Raw genomic sequence first — 24539 nt, forward strand, 5'->3', positions numbered from 1 at the left:
GAAACACATCTAGAAGTCATACCCAGTATAGCCTACTCTGTTCATACTGGATCATTTCACTCTATAAATAATTACATCATAATCACTACATCTTTTTTCATTTGTGTTATTGAAATATTTTCAGTAACACACACTAGTTCTGGTCTGTTTACCTAGCAGGCACCTAGCCACTTTTCATTCTTTTAGCCAGGGGAGTGTTAGTGGGTGGGTGGTAGTGGGTGGGTGGGTGGTGGTATAACAAGGAACAAGGCTTCATCACCAGTTCATGACAGAATAGCGGTGCTCTGTAGGCTAGCAACCCCTGCTCCTTCTCTGCCAGTCTGCACTGGTATTAGAGGAGTGGTAACAAATGCAACAACTTCACGGCTGAACATGAGTTATATTTCGGGCGTCATGTGCCATCAAAGGGGGGAGATGCGACATGGAAATATGTCAAAATGCGGGACTGTCAAAAATCAACCTTAAAACATTGTTGTAACGTTAGATAGCTTAGCGAGATGTTATGCTTGTTAGAAAGAAAAGATCTGTAACACATTGAAATGACACTCAACTAAGACGATGGTTATCAGAATTTTTCTTATCATTCATTTTATTAACGAAGAAAAATAATAACATTTGTGGTTTTCTTTTGTTTCTTTGTGTGTTTTCCATTATCTTGCCAATGATTCGTAAGGCATTCTGGGAGATTTCAACACTCGATTTTAACCCTCGCTTTGGAGTGTGCCTATGGAAAGAAACTCAGTTTGGAGGGCCAAATAGCCCTACCACTTCACCCAACCCGTCCAGGACACCCTACCCTAAAAAGGAGGGGTAGGAGGGGTAGAGGGTAGAGGGGTAGGAGGGGTAGGCCTAAGTGCTAGGGCCAAGGGGTGAACTGGGATTGGCCCTGAGCCTAAAGTTCCTCCAGGGAGACTCTCCCTGTACCTGTCCCTGTATCTCTTCATTGTAAGTCGCTTTGAATAAAAGTGTCTTGTTAAACAGCTCCAATGTAAATGTGAAGTGAATACAGTGTCGTTATGAACCTGTGGAAGGTCATCCATGACATCAGCTTTTAGTCTTGAGTGTTAACAGTGTTAACACCCTCCCTCCCTCCCTCAATGCCCCCTCCCTCCCCTCCCCAACCCCACCCCCCGACCCTCACTGCTGGGCTGAGACAGAGGTGCAGGTGTCCCCAACACAACAACAACACCAACAAGGCACCTTTTTTCCCAGACTCCCTACCTCCCTGCCCCTCAACCCCCCCCCCCCCCACACACACACACACACACAGACACCAGCTCTGCTTTACGACAGAGGGCCTGGGAGGAGAGACCCACCACCGAGTACCTCTCTTTTTACGGCCCTATAAATATATTGTTATCTGGAGCCCCCCCCCCCCCCCCCGGCGGTCTAACCCAGAGATTTATCCCCCCCGATTAGCGAGCCGAGCATCCTGAGTCGTTAATTACACCGGCGGAGGCGGAGGCACCTTCCTCAGTCTTCATTTGGTATCTCCTCTTCTCCCCCCCCCCCGTAGACGAGGGGACTCCTCTCTCTCTCCTAAGTAAATGATGAGGTATAGGAAGTTAATTATACGTCGCTTAAGGTGCGTTTTAAATGCGCCGGGATGCCGGGTTGTCTGGGGGCTCTGGACGCGTTCCACGACTCTGGGATCTGCACTCCATGAATCCTCCTCACACATCAGCTGGACTGCCCCGACTCTCTGTGTGTGTGTCTCTCTCTCTCTCTCTCTCTCTCTCTCTCTCTCTCTCTCTCTCTGTCTCTCTGTCTCTGTCACACTCTGTCTTTCTCTCTCTGTCTCTCGGTCTCTCTCTCGGTCTCTGTCTCTCTGTTGTCTTTCTCTCTGTCTCTTTCTCTGTTTTTCTCCCTCGGTCTCTCTCTCGGCCTCTGTCTCTCTGTCTCTCTCTCTCTCTCTCTGTCTCTCTCTCTGTCTCTTTCTCTGTCTCTGTCTGTCTCTGTCTCTCTTTCTGTCTCTCTCTCTCTCTCTGTCTCTCTGTCTCTCTCTGTCTCCGTCTCTCTCTCTCTCTCTCTCTCTGTATCTCTTTCTGTCTCTCTCTCTCTCTCTGTCTCTCTCTCTGTCTTTCTCTCTCTCTCTCTCATGTATTAAAGCATAGAAATGGTCAGAGCACAGACTCTCACACCGATCTGTCTAAATCCATATGGGGGAGTGCACCTCAAGGCAAGTGTGAAAGTGCATGGAAAGTAAGCAATCCAACCCAGATTGTGATAGGTCAAACAAGCCACTCCAAAGACATCTTCTCATTTACTATTTAAAATTGCACTTTTCCATTAACTCATTTTCATTCCCTAAACTATGATTTGATGCTTTGAACGCATTCTCAACCTTTTTTAAGGGTGTGTGTGTGGGGGGGGGTGTGTCTTTAGATACGTATTTATGTCCAACGTGTTTATGTCCACCAGGTGGTGCTGTGCACTTCAGAAATTAAATGCCCTGAGAGAGAGAGAGAGAGAGAGAGAGAGAGAGAGAGAGAGAGAGAGAGAGAGAGAGAGAGAGAGAGAGAGAGAGACTGTATCCATGCGTCATTCAACCACCAGGGAATAAGAAGAACTTTGATGACAAAAACTGTTTTTCTTTTTTTCCAGGATTACTGACCAGCGATATGAGAAGGTGCCATATTTTGTCTTTGGGGACTTCAACTTCAGGTTGGATTCAAAGCAGGTTATTGAGGTAAGCATGTTGATATCAGCTTGTGTGTGTATGTGTGTGTGTGTGTGTGTGTGTGTGTGTGTGTGTGTGTGTGTGTGTGTATGTGTGTGTGTGTGTGCGCGCGCGTGTGTGTGTGTGTGTGTGCGTGTGTGTAACTGAGTATATTATGTCATTAACTTTAGGGGGCACATCCACAGAGCACTCACAACTCTGCCTCATCCTCCTCCACTGTGGCCAGCACAGCTGTGTTTGCCAACCAACCCTCCAACTGCATTGTTATGTTATGGTGCCATTCCCTCTCTTTTCTCTCTCTCTCTCTCTCTTCCTCCCTCCCTCTCCCTCCTCCCCCCCTTTTCATGGTGCAAATGAGTCCACTAGGAGTGTAGTGGAGTCATTCAGCATTCCTGGTGGTGAGGATGGATAGGGGGGCTGTAACAGGACAACACGCCGTAAAGTTACACAGACAGACAGTGGCTCTCTATGATAAGAGAGAGAGAGAGAGAGAGAGAGAGAGAGAGAGAGAGAGAGAGAGAGAGAGAGAGAGAGAGAGGGACCTACTTGTGGGGTGATTCCTTCTCTCACAACAATGGGCCCTCAAATGGCTGGCCTTGTTGTAGGTGTGGGGGCCATTGTTCCTCTAGAGCAGAGCCTCTCAAAGGGAGGGGGGGGGGGGGGGGGGGGGGAGATGGGGGATGAATGGAGGGTGTTTCGCTCCAAACAATTCAGGAAAGACTTCATCCTGTGAGGTAGGCAGAGGAGGGGCCTTTTGATCCCGAGTTCCAGTTCCACCGTCCGACCGCTAGAGGAGCGCAGAATGACCTCGTCGCTCAAGGCTTACTGCCTGAGAGCTCTCAGGTCTTCTGACGCTGGTTTTCTCTGTGTACCACATGTACAAAAGAAGAGATCTGGTGAGGCTGCATTCTCATTTTATGCACGAGATTGTGGAATTCACTGCCAGTTTACATTAGGGATGCAACCTCAGCACATGTTCAAGTCGACTAAAAACCCATCTTTTTAATATTGCCTTTAAATTACTCAATCATTCAATTAGGATTCTATAATGATTGAAGCACTTTGAGCTGCAACGTTTGCAGGAAAAGCGCTATACAAATAAAGGTTTTATTTACTGCAACGGACTCCTGGATTGGCCAGTCCTATGGACAGGTCGACTGTTTTCCCCCTCTCATGGAAACGTCATTGATGCAACATGTTGATTCTGATTATGTCTTCATATTTAACGCTAACGACATTAGTTCGGTATCTTATCCATCGCATTGATAGATTGCATTGGAACTTGGCCGTGGTACATTGGATTTCACAGCGGTAATTGGGTCACATTAGAGCCGATCATGTGAGGCTATAGGAGGGTTCTTCAGAGGTGATCAGCGGAGGTCCCATGTGCACAGCAGAGCAGTGTGCGGCTAGAGCACTTCTCTGAAACACAAGACACTCTGCCTTCATATTCGGTGACTTTCATCATGATATTTCATGATGAAATCATAAACCTGCTGTCAGTCACGCTGGGGCGGCCGACGTTCGGTCAATTTGAGAGAATGACTCAGGTGACGGGACCTACGCACATTCTGACATTCTTCAAAAAATTCTTCACCCCCCCCACTCTCCCCCCTCCTCTTCCTCCCCCCTTTTGCTCTGCGATAGGTAAGCACCCCCCCCTTATCTGTGTCTCTAGCATCTCTGAAATGCTGTTGAAGTGGAGTGGGGGTCAGCGGGGGTCACAACCCCTTTTCCAGGGATGTGTGTCAAGGCTGGCACCGGTGTGTGTCCTTCTTGGGACACGCACACCCACACCGACCGACTACTGCTCCAGTTGTTGGGTGCAGATGTTTCCGATTGATTTCCCCTGCATGGGGGTGGGGGGGCTCTAGTCAGACCCTCAGGAAGTCCGGGCTGTGGGGCATGAACCCCCCCTACCCTGAGACACACACACACGTCCCCGTCCCCCCTCCTTCATAAGGGGGTCCTCATACTCACCGTTTAATAACACAAAAGGGGCTGATGTCATGCGGGCCGGTCGCTCGTTAAAGCCGGCGGTATTCTCTGCCGGAATTCTAAACGCCGTCCGGCGTAGAGCGCTTAGTGGATGTCTTGATTTAACGGCGAACCCGGGCTCGGCTCCGCGTGTGGTTCTGAAGGGAGCTGTGATGTCACCAGTAAACAAATGGGTGTAGCCTCCGTGTCAGTCTCACTCACAGCCAGGAGCCATTCCAGACCTTTAATGACCATTAGTGTCAGCAGGACAATTAGTGCACATCAGGGGGTGCTTTACACTAGATTGGTTGTGGTGTATCGATCTGGACGTGCTTATCTGAGAGACTGATTCAGACACACTCACACACACACACACACACACACACACTCACGCTCTCTCTCTCTCTCTCTCTCTCTCTCTCTCTCTCTCTCTCTCTCTCTCTCTCTTAACTCTCTCTCTCTCACTCTCTCTCTCTCTCTCTCTCTCTCTCTCTCTTAACTCTCTCTCAACTCTCTCTCATACACACATTAGGCACCAGCTATTATTACCGTGACCCTTTCGAAGGCTCTTCCTTATAATCTCATGAGGAAGTATTGTGCCCCGTACAGTACAGTAGAGAATTTTGGTATTTACAAATGGTTTTGGCCACCATTTCACTACCACCTCCACCACCACCTCCACCTCCACCACCACCTCCACTACCACCATCTCCACCACTACCACCACCTCCACTACCACCACCTCCACCTCCAACACCACCTCCACTACCACCACCTCCACTACCACTACCACCGCCTCCACTACCACCTCCTCCACCACCACCACCACCTCCACTACCACCACCTCCACTACCACCGCCTCCACTACCACCGCCTCCACTACCACCTCCTCCACCACCACCACCACCTCCACTACCACCACCTCCACTACCACCACCACCACCACCTCCACCTCCACCACCACCACCACCACTACCACCACCACCTTCACCACCACCTCCACTACCACCACCACGACCTTCACCACCACCTCCACTACCACCACCACCTCCACTACCACCACCACCTCCACCACCACCACCACCACGTGTGGAGGTGGAGGAGGTGGTGGTGGAGGTGGTGGAGGTGGTGGAGGTGGTGGTGGTGGTGGTAGTGGAGGTGGTGGTGGTGGTGGTGGTAGTGGAGGTGGAGGTGGTGGTGGTGGTAGTGGAGGTGGTGGTGGTAGTGGAGGTGGAGGTGGTGGTGGTAGTGGAGGTGGTGGTGGTGGTGGTGGTGGTGGAGGTGGTGGTGGTAGTGGAGGTGGTGGTGGTGGAGGTGGTGGTGGTGGTGGTGGTGGACGTGGTGGTGGTGGTGGTGGTAGTGGAGGTGGTGGTGGTAGTGGAGGTGGTGGAGGTGGTGGTAGTGGAGGAGGTGATGGTAGTGGAGGTGGTGGTGGTAGAGGTGGAGGTGGAGGAGGTAGTCTCCTCTCCCAGTCAGGGGACATTGTCGTAGGGTGGGACACAGGTGGCAGATTCCAGACATGCTTGTGCGGTGGGATCAGTAACCAGCCCCCCCCCCCCTCTCCTACCCCCCGTCCAAGGCTCCCCCATTAATTGTGTACGACAGAGGGAATTGGCTTCAATTGACCCCCATTCAGAGGGTCTTTCACCGAGGGACAAAAGACACAGCCACGTGGAGACTAATGCAGGGGCTGAGCTTCCCTGGAGGTGGTCCATACCCCGCCACCACCACCACCACCACCCCTTCTCCTCCTCCTCCTCCTCCTCCTCCTCCCCTGCCTGCTTTCCCTGGGCCAGGCCAGGCCAGGCTAGGCTCCAGGCAGAGGTCCAGGGTAGGTTGTACCTCCAGAGTCCAGCCAGGGTGCAGGGGTCCAGGGGAAGGGTCCTGCCTGCCCTGCTCAGGCCTTGACTGGGTGGGAGGACTAGGGGCTGTGGGACAGTGACAGGACAGTCACAGGTTCCAGCATTCGATGAACCTTATTTTGGGGGGGAAAATAGCCCTCTGTCTGTGCGAGGTTCAGGGAGTTTTTGTGACCCAAAAAACACAACAGACAAGCCTGTGACATTTTTTCACAACCTTATTTTACACCCTTCACTGGTGTTCACTGCCTGTAGTCGCAATAGTGTATATGGTAGTAGTGTATAGGGTAGTCTGGTAGTGTATAGGGTAGTCTGGTAGTGTATAGGGTGGTCTGGTAGTGTATAGGGTAGTCTGGTAGTGTATAGGGTAGTTAGTAGTGTATAGGGTGGTCTGGTAGTGTATAGGGTAGTCTGGTAGTGTATAGGGTAGTCTGGTAGTGTATAGGGTGGTCTGGTAGTGTATAGGGTGGTCTGGTAGTGTATAGGGTAGTCTGGTAGTGTATAGGGTGGTCTGGTAGTGTATAGGGTTGTCTTAGTAGTGTATAGGGTGGTCTGGTAGTGTATAGGGTGGTCTGGTAGTGTATAGGGTAGTATGGTAGCGTATAGGGTAGTATGGTAGTGTATAGGGTGGTCTGGTAGTGTATAGGGTAGTCTGGTAGTGTATAGGGTAGTTAGTAGTGTATAGGGTGGTCTGGGGTATGAGAAGGCTAGTCGTCCAGGGATGCTAGTTCTAGAAAGGCAGAAAATGCAATGCTGGGTCCCATTTCTCCACCTTTCTCCTGAAGTACGTGAGGACACTCCTGCACCTTTCCACGTGGATCTAAATGGAAGTGGATCGGTGTAAGCGGCGTGCTTTGACCAAATCCTATGCTTGGAAATGAATGTGGTGGAACGTGCACAAATGCGATACTTCAGGAGAGGAAAGGTGGAGAACTGAAACACAACACACCAGTCTAAAAAAAGAGTTGGGCTGTTGTCCTGTCTGTGTGTCTGTAAATGGTCTGACTTATATAGCGCCTTTATCCAAAGCGCTTTACAACGGCCTCTCATTAACCCATTCACACACACATTCACACACATCAATGGCGGCAAGCTACCATGCAAGGCGACGGCCAGCTCACTGGGAGCAATTTGGGGTTCAGTGTCTTGCGTGGTGGTCAGCCGGGGCTCGAACCACGGATCTGCCGACCTTGCGATCATTAGACGGCGGCTCTACCTCCTGAGACACAACCACCCCACCTCTCCCAGGCTTCTTTGGAGCAGAGTGACCACTTGTGTGCGTGTGAGTGGTGTGCTGGGGGGGGGGGGGGGGCAGCTTGGGCATGACGGAGCTTGGCGTGGTGTTTGATGAGACGTGCGGGACCCCCCGGGGGGGACGGGGGACGGGGGCTGTGAATCAGCAGCCACAGTGACAGCACCAGGGCTCCCTGCCTGGATTCCAGTATATTTAAAAAAATCCCTCCTAATTAAACTTAATAGAATGTAAATTTTTATATCTGCAGAAATGGTGCGTGTGCTCCTGGGCTGGCCCGTCTAATTTAAGGATTAATAGAGGCCAGGGGGAAGGTTAATTACTGACTTGATCTACTGTCCCTGTGACACTGCTCGGGCCTGTTTTAATTGAAGTTTTTCCGGCGCTACACGGGCAGATTTCATTAGGCTAGCGGCCTCTCACCGCTAAAGGGGCCCTGCCTCTGAGTGAGATTCAGGTTACGGAGGGTATTTAGTGGCGCCACCTATCTGCGGTGGTCGGAAGGGCAGGGGACGGCCCACAGGCATCAATCTTTCCCCTTTGTCCCCGGCCTTTCTCTCACTTGAGCAGCATGAAATTGAAGGTGGGGCCGTCGACTAGCCCCGCTCCAAATGAAACGCTGTAAAAAGCGCATTAACGACAAGTAGGGTCATAAATATTTCATTTTTCACGCTTTGGAGACGCTTTACAACGTATGGCCCAAGCCCAGTTAAAAAAAGTGTGTGTGTGTGTGTAAGCATGCATGTTTTGTCAGCTAGCATGTGTGTTTAAATAATGCGTGTCCATGGTATATACACAATACACATCATTCTTCAAGTAGGCTAGAAAGTCATGTGGAGTTGTTGATGCCCATTGTCTGGGCTGGTGAACCTGTTCTGGGTAAATAATCTCCAGCTTTTTTCGCTTTTTTTGATCCAGGCTTTGATTAGCATGTGTGTGTCTGGGCCGGCTATAAATCAAAACCCAGCCAGTGTAATTAAGTGTACACTACATTAGTCAGGCTAATTAATTTCGGGGGCCATCCATCCGTTAGTCAGTGGGCTAGCACTGATTGGGCCTCTGTTCCCTGGGACCCTGGACACTGGGGACTGTGACCCCCCCTGGCCCCCCATCTCACACACACACACACACACACACACACGCACACACACACGCACACACACACACACACAGGCACACACATACGCACGCATATGCATGTGCACGCACACACCCACACACACACACACACACACACAGACACAGACACACACGCACACACACACACACAGACACACACACAGACAGACACACACGCACACACACGCACACCACTCCCAAAGTCCCACATCAGGAGTATCTACTTAATCAGATTAGATACAATCTGTCCAGAACAAACACACAGTGACAAACACGCTCATCTTATCTCAGAGGGCAGTCTTTAGTCTTTAGGTTGGACCAATATGATAAACCCCCACCATCACATAACAATGACTTAGTATTCATGTAGTAGATTTATCATGTAAGCATGTCAAATCCACCCTATTTTATATGAGGCGTATGATATTTCATTGTATTCCATGTAGCTAGCTTCAACGTGTTCTCTATTCTCTATCACTCTATTCTCTATCACTCTATTCTCTCTTCTCTATCACCTCATCTTCACACCCCATAGGCCAGGACAACGTGGTTTCCTTAGCCGATATGATAAACCGTCATTGTCTAGTAAGAAGACTCTAATCTGTCACAATGAGCCTCCATTATATCAGCCATAACCCGTCTGGATAGAGAGAGACGACTGTTCCCCCTGGACAACAGCTCCTGTTTTCTCCTCTTTTTTTTTCTCTCTGTTTGCCTTCGATGCTAATGAATGGAGAGAGAGAGAGAGAGAGAGAGAGAGAGAGAGAGAGAGACATACAGAGAGACACACAGAGAGACAGAGAGAGAGACACACACACACAGAGACACAGAGAGAGAGAGACACAGAGAGAGACACCGAGAGAGAGACACACAGCTACGAGGGCGCAACGCGAGCGACGTCCCTTTGATATCAGAGCGGCCGGCCGCGCAATTAAAACACCACGACGCGACATGGAGAACAAGCCGTGGCCTCTGTTAGCCCTACTCATTAACAACAGACCGTTTGAGGCCGGCCACGGCGCCTCAGCCATTGTGTGCTAGCCTGGGCCGCGCTGCGGGCGCTGGCAGCTGGGCCCCCCGCCATGCCAGCCAGCGGTGGGTGTGATGGCGTGACCGGGGGGTGAGGGCAGAGCCTGGCACCAGTGGGCACCCACTTGGTCCCCCCCCTCTCTCTCTCAGACAGGGGCAGTGGCCTCTCAGGCCCTGGGTTGGCCCCAGCCCACCCCCCCGGTCGGTCCATAGTGTGTGAGGCTGGCTGCTGCTGCTGCAACATCTGCAGTCTCAATCTGGAGAGGACACTGGAGAGGACACTCACTCAGAGAGCCTCTTAGCCTCTAGTGGGGGTGGGAGTTAGCGTCAGTGGGTTAGCAACAGTGGGTTAGCAGGGTGGGGGTTAGCATCAGTGGATTAGCAGGGTGGGGGTTAGCATCAGTGGGTTAGCATCAGTGGGTTAGCATCAGTGTGTTAGCAGGGTGGGGGTTAGCATCAAAGTTAAACCTTTCTTACTCACTCACTTACCTTCTCTCTCTCTCTCTCTCTCTCTTCTCACTCTCTGTCTATCACCCCCGCCTCACTTTCACTCCACCCCCCCCCACCCCACCCCCACTCCCCCCTCTCAATGCGGCTGCGTTTGTTTGTCCTTAAATTCCAACGCAGGAAAGTAACTCCTAAAATAAGAGCAGAGAAGAAAAGGAACACAACAACGTTTTTGTCTAGAGGAGGGGGTAGGGGGGGAGGTGAGAGGGAGGTGTTCTGAGTACGTATATTAGCTAACAGGCTAGGCAGACCGACAAGCGTGTTCTAATACAGGCCTGTCATACGAGCTGCCTGACACCCCCTAGGACATTACAGTGTGTTGAGATCTCAGGCTGTCACATTGTTGTAGACAAGACAAGCAATCATGTGTGTGGTGTCACATAATGAGACGGTGTAGAACTACCAGCGGATGTGTTTTTAGAGACGACAGTAAAACAAAACAAAAATCGGTCCATTAACTTTGAATAAACCTAGCAAACCTGGAATTCACTACTGTCACTATCGAGTTGAGAGTTCTCTCCTTTCCTTAGGAATGCATTTCTCTTCTCGCCCCTTCAAATAATTGACTGTGTCTTCCGCTCGGTCTTATGTGTGTTATTTGTCTACCGCAATGTACTAGATTAATGCATTCCCACTGTCCTCGCCCCTCTATCTTTGTTAAAAAGGACACCAGCCTTTGAAAACACAGGCTTGTTATTTAGTCCAAATTAAAAGTGGCATAAACTGTTGGATAAAGCTGTCTTTGTGCCTCCTGCATAGTGGCCTGCTTGTATGATGTCAGTCTATTTTTGACTAATGTAGTCCTCTGCCTCCGCCAGCCCAGCAGAATAATAGCTGCTTTTTCTGCCGGGTGGGTTGGGGGTGCGAAGCAGGTCCCAGGACGGTGTATGTTGTTTCAGGGTTATGTAATGGTTTATACACACACACACACACACACGGAGGGACACAAGTCGTGTTTCCATAAACCATTCTGATTGGCATTTTGAAGTATTTGCATTAGATATTTGATGGAAACTTGATGGCTTAATTCGAAAATAAACTTCCTCTAATTCACACAAAAGTTTGTACACTCGCTTGAGGTGGTTTTTGCCTTATGCAAATCAGAGTTAATGTGCATTAAGTTGAATGGAAACAGGTAATTCGAATAAACTCTGACGTAGCGAACATTCAACTCACGTGACTCAACTGTCTCCCCTGTCTGCGTCTCCCTGGGTATTCCCTTACGCGGGATGAAAACATGTCTGCTAAACATGTCTTACACGGCAAACAGCAAAGAAATGGCACGATATACCAGGACTTAAGAAACGAGATGCCCAACAAAGGATTTGACAAACCCTGGCCCGCTTTGCGCAACAAGTGGAAGAGTCTGAAGCAGCGGAGAGTACAGATAGTATGTTTACAGATATTGCACTGCTGGTAGTTGAGATGCACACCACACTTTGTTAAAAGAAATAAAGCTTTATTGTACTTTGTAACTTGTTTTTTGCATTGCAGTTGGGAGAGTTCTTTCAAACTATATACATGTAAATACTGACGAAATACTCTGACGACATACTGTAGCTTATTCACTCCAAACCAGTTAATGGAAACTGTTTCCTTGGTCTCTGGACAGTCTGCAACATGGCCAATGCTAGCTGACATGATGCTAGCTGACATGATGCTAGCTGACATGGCCAATGCCAAGAATTATTATAACTTTCCCAAGTGAAACTAATTCCTGAATTCCTGTCAAATTGAGCAATTGACAATTGACAACCAGTCATCATCGTTCAGTTCGAAGGAGGCCAAACTTTGTTTGAGTTAACTTTGTTAGATATGATTTCTTTAGTAAGCGTTAATGCATGACAGGGTGTGCATTAACAGCCAATATCCGCATACTGCCTCAAACCACAAGAGTGCGTATATCCTTGTTAATGCACACATTCAGTGTTCTACACACCTTACAACACCTTGGGATTCTGCAGTGTTAATACGCCACATCATTATACAGTAGTTCCCTCAAAATGCTCCACACAGGCACATTCTAACTATTCCAGGGGGAGGTAGTCCGTCATGTTCCCCAGGAGTTCACACCATTATTGCTTGAATCCTTATGGCAAATCTGATATGCAGATCCCTCCAGTTCAAGTATAAAGAAAGTATAAGTCTAGTATGGAATTACATTTACAAGTTTAATATGCCAACTTACCCTAGGGTTACTATTTCCCATTTCCTGTAGCTAAATGAAGCCCCTTTCACACACAGTTCCCTGTAAATTACATGGAATCCCAACCCAGGTCCGCCAGTGATTTTTACCGTTCACACATGAGCTAAATGCCCGAAGATTACCGGTTTGCACCTTTTCACAGATGTTAATGGAATTCCCGGGTTTGCACAAGCTACTTGAATCATGCATTCACCTGGATGCAGAACTGGAACGTAGTAGACGTGAATTCGAACGAGACAGGCGCGTGAGACTGCCATATACCATAATGTACCTTTTGGTTTGGTCCTGCCATATGCACAGTTCTTATGCGTTCTTATATTTAATAGTAGCGATATTCGGGGTCTGGGGCAGTTCTTATGTTTAGTAGTAGTGATATTCGGGGTCTGGGGCAGTTCTTATGTTTAGTAGTAGTGATATTCGGGGTCTGGGGCAGTTCTTATGTTTAGTAGTAGTGATATTCGGGGTCTGGGGCAGTTCTTATGTTTAGTAGTAGTGATATTCAGGGTCTGGGGCAGTTCTGCTGGCTCTCTCACTGCGCGATGCAGGACAGCTGTGGGAGGAGATGGTGTGTGTCCACTGCACTGTGCAATGCGTCTAACAAGTACAAAATGTATATTTAGTAAGTAAGCTAGCTAAGTAAGTAAGCTAGCTAACGATGATTGGACATGAAGTAGTATCCAGTTGTGGAATTATATTTATCACTACTTTGGCTGATGTGATGTGGGTTAACTAGCCAACTGGGTATTTGTTTTTATACGGTGCCATTTGGACTTCATAACTTGTGAAAAATAAATTGTTGATTTATCTATATTTTAATGTTCTATTATATAAAGGACATATCTAGCTTGCTGAAAAACATAGTGGTCGAGCTCAGGCACCTAAATTGTATTTTATTTAGAATACCCTCTGTGATGGCTATCATGTCTATCAAATTAGCCATTGTCCTGGCATGATTGGGTGTTGGTTCCAACGCACCTGCTGTTTGTAGTTCCTCCGTTTGCAACAAAGACTCTGGACCTTTCCATGAATTGAAGTGGTCTTAAAATCCAAAGTCCAAATAAAAGTAACAAACGAAAGTAATATATGTTGGTGTGGTGTGGTATGTACGCGTATGTAAATGTTTGTTTGTATGTGTGTCACTTCTGGGTCGGGCCTATCCCCGATAGGAATTCAAAAGCAAAGTTATCAAACAAAACAATAAATCTTTTCTAATGTGGTGGTGGTTTATCGTAATGGTTGAAAAACGGTGTCGCACCCTCACGAGTCAGGACTCATCAAGCCCAAGCAAGGAGAGATCACTTCCTTATATCAATTATGTCCTTAGATTGGGCGACACCCATTTTCAAAATAAAAGTCTTTATGGGCCAAAGTACCACTTTCAAAATACCATTCAAGTGGCTTTTCATAAATAATAATATAAAGCTTTTTTGGCTCCAACACCCTCTGTAGTTGAATAGGGCGAGTGTCTCCAGAACAGAGTGGACACATAACAGGGTGGACACTAACAGGGTGGACATTTTGAGTTAAAGTTAGCCTTTAGCCTGCCTGTGTTAGCATAATGCCTAGAATGACCATGAATACTTGATGAAGAATCTAATTTGCACTTCAATTTGATTGATCTCCTCAATATTTAGGCATAACAGGGTGGACACGTTATGGTCAACCACATTAAACTCACTGGGTAAAAACATAAAAATCAGATGGTAAAAGAGGTAGAAAATCACACAGCTTACAACATTTGAAATCCCCTCCACTGATGTGATGTCACCTCATGAGAGTGATGTGATTGAGAAATATGGTTTTCTTTTAAAAGGGACATTAACACAGCATAACAGGGTGGACAGTGATCGCAGGGACAAGCATACAACCTTGATTTTTTTGTACAACATTTTAAAAAAATGGATAAAAACTATATTTGATTTCAATAGATATTGATCAGGAAAATGAAATAATAATAACATATTTGGAAATGTATATGTTTTTAATAGTTATTTTTGGGATTGAAGTTGAATGAACAACACTGGGGACATCCCAAATCCCATGCAAAATCCCATTTACATCTTTAACCCCCAAAAAAATTTAAATGTAGAAAACAACAACTTAGAAGCCCATATCATTGTATTCATAATAAATAACAATTGACTATACATGAAAAACCTAATGGAATTAGTATTTGTCCAAATTTAGACAAAATACAACATGATTTGTACTGGGGACGGAAAAGGCACCAAAAGTACAAAGTGAGAAACTGCTGTGATTGGTTAACTTGTTCCACGAGAAAACGTCTTGCGTCAGACATAACTCTTTACGTGCCGGACCAGACAATGTTCATGCTTCTGTTCACACCTAAGCCTTCCCTCGAAATTCCATGGAATTATACAAGGTCCTGACCAGGGTAATTGCCTGAGCGAATTTCTCTGTAAATTGCGTTCACACATGCACCGTACCAGGTAAATTCCATGGAATCTACTGGGAAGGCTAGTATGTGTGAAAGGGGTATTAGTTAGCTGGTTAGCCAGCTGCATTCTCTTGTAAATACGTTTTTTGTGGGAAAGAAAAGTAGCTAGCCACAGCACAGGTGGTCACGGCTTGTATGTAGAGTAGCTACTGTATGAGTGCATAAGCTTGCTAGAATTTCTCAGACGCTAGCTATCTGATAAAATAGCCAACAAATCGCTTGTTAGCTAGTATGACATCCATCGGGTAGTATTATTGCAGTGTTGGCATGTTAGATATGTATAGGTTTCAGATATTGTCATCATTGTTTTGTGGTAGCCAGGGGTAACACAATTCCAAGCGAGAGGGACGTCAGCCAAGTTTTTTGTTTTGAAAAGCCCATGTACAGTATATGGTAACTTTAAACAGATCGCATATTTCTCTGAACCGTTTTATAGCAACCGTTCGATCATACAAACCAACGTTTTATTTGTACTTTCTCCCAAAAATACGAATGATTTCTATGGCCTGGGATATATCTTTCAAAATTGAAAGTGAATGCTGTTTGAAATATCGGACATGAAGAATATTCATGAATGTTACGGTGATGAAGAGATGTCTTGTTCGTGGGGCTGGGTTGTTGGTCTGCGGCTGCTGCCAGTCATAGAGTTAGGCCACAGAAGAGCCCTTTGTGTCACAGCTGTAAACCCGCCGTTGGCACCGCGGGCCTTTAAACAACTCTGCACACTGACATTAAAAGTCGCTTGGCTCCTTTTCACAGCCTCGCACAAATATCCCATCATATTTAAGAGGTCCCATTAAGTGGCACATTGAGAATTCATGGGCCTCTCTCTCTCTCTCAATCCCCCTGCAGTGATTTATCTGTGACGGCCATATTGCCCCCAACTCTTTGAGGAAGAGGGGGGGGGGGGGGGGGGGTTGGGTGGGTTCTTCGCTTTTTTGTTTTTGAGGAGGCTACCAAAACAATGCATTTCAGGCCCATTTCTCCTACAAGGCCTTTCCTTTTCAGGGGGCTGAAACAGGGGACAGGGGCTGGTCTAACATCTGTTTGTGTCCAGATCCAGGCGGGTCCCGAAGCACAGCGCGCCTCGGCAGACCCCTTCTCCCTCGCGGTCGGGGGTCTTTGTTCCCCGATTTCATGCTATCAGAGAGGCTGCATGTTTTCCTGCACGGAGCTGTCAGTGGCATAAAGAGCCCCCGAGTGGGGTCACATCAAGAGGGATGGGCATGAAAAATTGGTAAATGTCTCACAAAGCCCACCCACAAGATGGTTGCCTAGCGCGCTGTGATGGGGCGGCATTCCCTGTACCTTTCTTTTCCAGCCCCCTGAAACCCTGAATTATACCGTGGACCCCCCCCCCCCCCCCCCCCTTCTCTGGCAGACAAGCGTAGTTCGTAGTAAAGGGTAGTACTACCCTAATGAATCGTTGTTCTTTGTCTCCGGGGGGTGGGGGGGGGGGGGGAGTGCATTGTGCAGGGGGGGTGTTCTTCATCTTCTGTGGAGGACAGGAAACACAAGCTCTCCACATGACTTACAGTATTCTGTTTTTACATTAAGGTTAACTTGGTAAACTTATTTTTCATACAGAGGTTGCCTACCTACACTGTGGAGATGATACTTTGTTAGATGCTTTGTTAGAGTGTAGTCGGTCGTGTGCGTGTGCGTGTGCGTGTGCGTGTGCGTGTGTGTGATAACAGTGATAACAGCGGTGCGGCCCTCCAGAGAGACAACGATAAGACCCTTCATTAATTGTCGAGCCGCGATCTCTATTGATCACGGCGGTAATGAACTCCACAGGCTCCGCTCCTCCACAAGGACCAACACTAATTGCCGATCAGCGATCTGGCTCTCCGATACGCTCCGAAGGACTCTCTAACCACAACCTCCCTTCCCCTCCACGTCATGTCCCTCCGCTCCCTCCGATTCATCACCGGCTAGCTGACGCTGGAGTGGAAGTGTGTGCATACGTTTGTCTTAATTATAGAGATAATGAGGTTGTGTAGGAACACAGGAACACAGCTTTCCTCTGGATCAGGGGTTAACCAGTGTGATGTTTCTATGTGGGTCATGATTTTTAATTCATACACTTTCTATACTTTGCTTTGTATCAATAATGATCACCCGGTGGTCTAAATTCAGGCTTGTTCTCCATTGCTGTGATGTGAAAAAGCAATCATTGCAGAAACATTGACGTCCTGCTAGTTTATGGCCTTAAAGCTGCTTTAGGCGACACAAAACCCTTCATCTGACCATGTTTCAAACGGCGCATTGTCCAGGCGAGGCTGTTCGGTTGTTAAGTCTGACGTCAAACGTGACGTTAAGCAATTTCCGGGTCCAAACCAGAAATTCCCTCCACCAGAGTACCAGTGTACTACAGAGGTAGAATGACAGTTCAATCGTTTTTTAGACTCGGATCTATTCATACAACAAGGGACACAGCACTTTTTCCAGTTTTTCCCCATATTGTCAGCGTCTTTGAGCCTCGGGAAAGCGCTATAAAAATATAATGAATTATTATTATTACTGCGGCATATCGAAGAGAGCACCTCAGCCAACGTTGGACCCGGAAACACGTCACGACTTAACAACCGAATTGAAAAGGCAGTGTTTGACTGTACGGCTTTTAGTGAGGAGATCCCGGGTGCGTTAAACAGTCCTGCGGACATCTGCTGCGATTGGTTTTAAACTGCTGACTTAAAGTGGCTGTCTTAAAGGGGAGGTCTTCAGATTAGATCTTTCATGTGGTTCTCTTTGTACAGGTGGCAGTAATGTGGCAAGAGCCTGGCCTGAGACAATGGCTGTGCTTAACTCTGGCCTAATACGCTGTAGGAGCGCCTACCCCTCCTTTTACACTTCATACACACACTCACAATGAAGCATCTGGTGGCCTTTTTCCTGCTGAGAAGGTTTTTATTTTTTTTGCGGCCTCCATTGTGTTCGCAAAATGTGTGCATGTGTTGATTGCTAGCGAGCGCGCTTGTATGCAAGCGCAAGACTTGAGCCTTTCAAGGGGGAATGAGTGTGTATGTTTGGAAGTTTTGGTATAGTTTGGATTTCTGTGTACTCCTCTTAGTGTCATTGTGTGTGTGTGTGTGTGTGGGGGGGGGGGTGCGGGGGGGCTACTGTGTACTTGCTCCCAGCTCCAGGGGTGTGTCTAGAACCCCCCAGTAGTGGGAGGTCACCGGGGTTAAAGTGATGAATTTTTATGGGCCTGTTCCTTGTGTTTCAGCCCTGTCCCTTTCTCTGCTCGCTGCACTGCCTCTCAAAGGACAACCAAGCAGGTCAATTTGTCCCGCCAGGGCCCAGAGAATGGGCGAGCAGAGGAGTTAAATACGGTGGGGGGGGGGAACACACACACACACACACACACACACACACACACACACACACACTCACTCACATACACACAACCTCACACACTTTCTCTCCCCCCACCACCACCACCCCTCCGTCCCTGTTGTCTTGGATGATTTGTGGCCTGTCCATTCTCCTCTCCGAGGGGACAGATGCATTGTGGGTCGGAGCCCGAAGGTAGCTGCGGGGTTAAGAATGGCGTTTCCCCCCCCCCCCCCAATGCTACTCATAGTTTTAGAGAAGTTTCGCAGATGTTAGAATGAAAAGATTAATAGGGCACATTATCACTACCTCACTCCCTCTCCTACCTCGCCTGGTCTCAGAGGGGGGGGTGGTCTCAGAGGGGGGGCCGTTACGCAATCCGAGACCCCCTACGACGCACCCTGACGCCCTCGCTGCTCTGCTGCTCTTTCACACTCTGGGGTTCATGGGAAGGAATGTGTGTGTGTGTGTGTGTGTGTGTCTGTCTGTCTGTCTGTCTGTCTGCCGTGTTGGTATGTGTGTCTCTCTGTCTGTCTGTCTGTCTACCTGCGTGTGTCTGTGTGTGTGTGTGTGTGTGTGTGTGTGTGTGTGTGTGTGTGTGTGTGTGTGTGTCTGTCTGCCTGCCTGCGTGTGTGTGTGTGTGTGTGTGTGTGTGTGTGTCTGCGTGTTGGTGTGTGTGTGTCTGTGTGTTGGTGTGTGTGTCTGTGTGACCTCTCTCTCCTGTGAGTTCTGCTCAGGGTTCTACCAGGGTCGGTGTGTTCAGGTTCTACCAGGGTAGGTGTGTTCAGGTTCTACCAGGGTAGGTGTGTTCAGGTTCTACCAGGGTAGGTGTGTTCAGGTTCTACCAGGGTAGGTGTGTTCAGGTTCAGATCTCTCAGTCAGATCTGTGTACAGTACTACCACATCATCCCATGTTAATAAACCCCCCCCTCCCCCCTCCCACGGTTCTGGCATTGATGAATCCACTGTGTTTAGTGGGCTTAATTAGCAACCCACGGAGAGTGTGTGTTGTGAGATCCCTGGCCAGACTCCAGGCTGCTGGGGTGGGGGGGGGAGAGGGGTGGAGGGTCAGTCTTGATTTAAGAGCCTTGCTGTGTAATGGGAGTTGGAGGAGGAGAGGGTGAATTTCTGGTTTTTTTTGCCCACTTTTGAAACCTCCGGGGTTGGGGCAGATGTCTCAATTACGCATGCGGGGGGACTGGCTGATAGAAGCGGGGGGGCGGAGGGGGGAGGGGGGGAGGGAGAGGAGGGGAGGCAGGGCAGAGGAGACGCCAGCCCAGCGCTAAGCTAACCCTGCCAGTTGTTGGCACCCAGGCCGAGCCGGTTGGCAGTTCCTCCTTCGCCTGACGGCGAGAAAAAATAATGGCCCATCGTGACAACGGCACTGCCCCCTGGTGACACAAAGGGCACCCCCCCCCCCCCCCTTTCGGTAATGGAGAAGGATCTCTTTAAAGCACAGCGGAGGCCATACTCCACTCATTGTCCCATCTCTCTCTCTCCTCTCCACTCTCTCTGTCTCTCTCTCTCTCTCCCTCCCTCTACCCCCCTCTCACGATCCAGATTTAATTGCCACGTTCTTAAAAATCAAAATGCACTCAGTGGGTTATTATATAGGGTTGGAATGGCAGGATAGTGAACAGTGGCGTAGGCGATGATAAGGCTGGCAGCTTCCCCTGTCGGGATTGAGCGATGGGAGTGAAGCCCGGCCCGGGCCAGACGCCATGGCTTACACCCCAGACCCATGCCAGGGAAGACCCATGCCAGGACGGCCCTCTGGCACACCAGGCTCACGTTCCCACGGGACATTAAAGGCCTTGGAATGGGACCTGTTGCAGTGGTGTATGTATATCGTGACGTTAGAATTATAAGGTTCTATCTCCATTTTAGTCCAAATTTAGTTTTTTACATAATCTGATCCATTAGGTGTTTATTAATGCCTGTGTGGTGTTATTTTTTAAATGTAGAAATGTTTTAGTTAGTAATTAATAAAATACAAAGGTTCCATCTCACAAAACATAATGGAATGTAAAAACGTTGACGCTCAATATCTCTGAACTACCCTAAACGGAGATAGAACCTTATAATTCTAAGCTCACGATATATTTCTATGCACTTTGAGCTGCAACGTTTGCAGGAAAAGCGCTATACAAATAAAAAGTTCTTCTTCTTCTTATTATTATTATTATTATATATATATGTGTGTGTATATATTAGATATCAGGGCCAGTTCAACTCATTACAATGCGCGACAACATGCACAGGGTTGCATGAATGTGCATGGGATGTTTAGAAGATCAGTGGAAGTCATCAAGGGAAAGCAATTGATTTTATTAGCGTTTATGATGGTGAATACTGGCTTTGAGTATAGAAGTGTGTGTGTGTGTGTGTGTGTGTGTGTGTATAGTACATCATGTTGGTTGTGTTGGTTGTGTTAAATGGGTTAGGGTTAAGGTTTTGTCATGGTTTCGGCGGGGGGGGGTGTGACAGTGTTGTGTTTGAGTTGGCCTCAAACAGATCTCCATCTCCATCTGTTTATAAGGTCCGGATCAGGAGTAGAGAGGAGGAGAAGGGCCTGCTCGGTGTATTTGTGTGCTTTGAAGTGGGACAGATTGCTTTTAACTCTCTCTAATGACAGAGGCTGGAATAGAGAGGTCTTTTAACTCTCTCTAAAGACAGAGAGGCTGGAGTAGAGGTCTTTTAACTCTTCTCCAAAGAGAGAGAGGCTGGAGTAGAGAGGTCTTTTAACTCTTCTCCAAAGAGAGGCTGGAATAGAGAGGTCTTTTAACTCTCTAAAGACAGAGAGGCTGGAATAGAGAGGTCTTTTAACCCTCTCTAAAGAGAGGCTGGAATAGAGAGGTCTTTTAACTCTCTAAAGAGAGAGAGGCTGGAATAGAGAGGTCTTTTAACTCTCTCTAAAGAGAGGCTGGAATAGAGAGGTCTTTTAACTCTCTAAAGAGAGAGAGGCTGGAATAGAGAGGTCTTTTAACTCTTCTCTAAAGAGAGGCTGGAATAGAGAGGTCTTTTAACTCTTCTCTAAAGAGAGGCTGGAATAGAGAGGTCTTTTAACCCTCTCTAAAGAGAGGCTGGAATAGAGAGGTCTTTTAACTCTCTAAAGAGAGAGAGGCTGGAATAGAGAGGTCTTTTAACTCTCTCTAAAGAGAGGCTGGAATAGAGAGGTCTTTTAACTCTCTAAAGAGAGAGAGGCTGGAATAGAGAGGTCTTTTAACTCTCTCTAAAGAGAGGCTGGAATAGAGAAGTCTTTTAACTCTCTAAAGAGAGAGAGGCTGGAGTAGAGAGGTCTTTTAACTCTCTCTAAAGATGGAGAGGCTGGGATAGAGAGGTCTTTTAACTCTTCTCTAAAGAGGGGCTGGAATAGAGAGGTCTTTTAACTCTCTCTAAAGAGAGGCTGGAATAGAGAAGTCTTTTAACTAGCTGCTTCCTCCTCGGACAGTCATGAGATTACTCCCATTGAAGTGCAAAGTGGCCCCGGCATCCCCCACGATGCACCTCGACAACCTCCTCGTCCACCCCCCTCCTAGCCCCCCTAGTCCCTCTACAAACAGTCCCTCCGTCTCTCAGCGTTGACCCTCCATCAACGATAATGTAAAGCTCTGCCCGGAACATTCTTTGGTACAGGGTTGTCAGGAAGCCTATTGGCAGCGAACAGGCCAGAAAGCAGTGAAGACATCCCGTCGTACAACTGTACATAGTTTCCGACTTCTCATCCCTTGACAGATGTCCTGCTCTGAAAAATCTCTTTCCCCCCCCCCCCCCCCTTACCTCTCTTTTTCCTCCTAATCCGCTGTATGTAATGAAAGCCAATTGGAGTCAAACGAGTTATGTTAATATCATTTGGGGGGGGGGGTGAATGAGAGCTTGTTTAGATAGTAATGTATTTAGACGCAGTCGCTTTGATGGGGCCTCTTGAAGAGAGAGCTCTGTTCAGTCAAGGACCCCCCCCCCCCCCCCCCCCACACACACACACACACAACCCCCCCAACCCCAGCGGTCACATTACCAGGGTGCCTATTACCGGATGCATGATCCACAATTAACGGCGATGAGTGGCGGGTTAACTCGTGGTCAACATCTGTCTCTCTCTCTCCTTCTGATCGCCTTGTTTGTTTTGCTGTCCCTTATTAATTTCTAGTTTCGAGTCCGGAGCACCTGGGCTCTACTGGCAGGGAGACAGGGGGGGCGTCCCTGCATTGATCTGGGCCTTAAGCGGCGGCATGGTGGTTCTCATTTATCCTGGCCTTCGTTAGGTGGGGGGGGAGGGGGGGATCTCATGACGAGGGTCTGTGGTGGGGCTGATGATGGGACTGGTGGGCTGGGCCTGGATGAACGAGGGATGGGGGAGGAGAGAGAAAGAGGGAGGTTGTTTTTTCGCTGAGGCATCCCCGGACGACAGGGGAGAGCTGTGATCAATGGCGTGCAATCAGCCAACCTCGCACCGCCATGACACGCTGATCAGTCATAGTCAATGAACACATGAACGGATCAATCAATCACATGTCTGACCACGGAGCAGCGCAGGCTCAGGCCAGACCACCACCCCCCCGCTGGGTATAGCCTAGCTAGCGGACGCCCATAGTGCACCAAACTAATCCGATTCCTCCTCATAATTGAATTGTGTACGTTGGGTAATTTGTATCGCAGCTGTGGACATTTGTATTCAACTCCCAATAATTCCTCTCGTATGCATCGCATTCCCGAAACGGGTATAGCTCGTCATAAGCCGCCTGCTTAGCTAAACGACATTTTGTCGCAAGTTTGTCAAAAGACGCATTTTTGTTGTAATGTTTTCTTCCTGGTTGAGCCTTTTGGTCAGAGGCGGTTGGTTGGCACAAGGTGTGACACAGACACACAGAACCATTGTGGACCAATGATCTCATGAGATGGATAATCTCATTGTCTATGCTCCAAGAACAAATTAACCTCAAAAAAACTAATTTAAATGGTTTGTATGGTGGCTTGCGCAGGTGTGCTTTTGCTTCTGAGATGGGGACATATTCATGTATAGTTGATAAGTAACATTGACCGTTGTGCTCAAAGAAACAGACTTTCCTTGGCCAAGGCCTCGCTTGCTGGATTATAGAAATAATTTGAACATGAATGGAGAGCCCCATTTTCTGTCCCTTAAATATTGATGTTTTTTAGGCCAATAAGCTGTGTGGGTTTCTGGCTGTGCCGCGAGGCTGTGAAGTGGCCAGGGATTTCTGCTTGGCTGGGTTTGGGATTTGCAAAGCTGACAGAAGGGCTTCTCTCTCTGGGAAGAATAAGAGGGCCAAAACGGAGTCACTAAACTTGAAAGGCTCATTTGAATAAGATAACTTTTTTTTTTTGATTTTCCTTTTTCTTTCTTTTTCGTTTTTCTTTTTTTTCTTTTTTTTTGCTCAGCCCTCCTGAAGCACTTTGACAGCTCCGTTTCCTTTCTCTTGTGTGTGTCGTTCCCGTGTAGCGGCGTTGTGTTTATTGTGGGAAAAGACGCGAAGAGCGCTGTGCCGCACATCGCTGATGTATTTTCAACAACGTTCATCTTCAAATCATCGGAAAAAATGCCCCTTTTTCCCTGGGATTGTCTCTGCTGGTTGTCGCTACAATGACTTTCTGACAGGGAAAGTATCTCTACCGTGCCCTTCTCCAGCTCCTTCTTTGGCCTATTCATCGCACAAAGCTGCTTAAGCGCACTTAAGCGCATTAGCATTTGGATGCCAGGGGAGCATATTGACCCTGCATTTGGAGAGCCTAAATGAGTGAAAGATGGAGCGATTTGTTAGGGCTTTAGAAAGCAGCTTTAGGGAAGGGAGGGGGGGGTTGGGGGGGTGGTACTATGCAGGGGTGTTCCACTTTCACTGACTGTGGGTGTTTGTTCTAATCTGGTGTGCCGTTGGGGGCGAGCAGGACTGATTTGTGACACTTGGGTCTAAAGGCTCTCCTTTTCGGCCCGTTTATATTGGCTTGACCCAATTATCTAATCTGTGCTTTGAATTTCAATCAGGGCTGCTGGTTCCCTGACACTACGGTATGGGAACCACTGGCTGGAGGATTACCTCATTCAACTGTCTTCAAACACAGATGGTAGAATGTTTAACTAATTGTTAAGAGAGTCCACA

At 48.1% G+C, this 24539-nt stretch overlaps 1 protein-coding gene across 1 annotated transcript in view; it reads left to right on the forward strand.

Moving 5' to 3' along the window:
* Window positions 1–24539, forward strand: part of inpp5a (inositol polyphosphate-5-phosphatase A) — a 187478-nt gene that overhangs the window by 128015 nt on the left and 34924 nt on the right. The window contains exon 8 of the mRNA XM_080537304.1: window positions 2605–2689. Coding sequence (XP_080393430.1) covers window positions 2605–2689 — 85 coding nt within the window. The remainder of the gene's footprint in view (window positions 1–2604; window positions 2690–24539) is intronic.

Source organism: Nansenia antarctica, assembly GCF_963989245.1.
Source record: "Nansenia antarctica genome assembly, chromosome: 1".
Taxonomy (NCBI): domain Eukaryota; kingdom Metazoa; phylum Chordata; class Actinopteri; order Argentiniformes; family Microstomatidae; genus Nansenia; species Nansenia antarctica.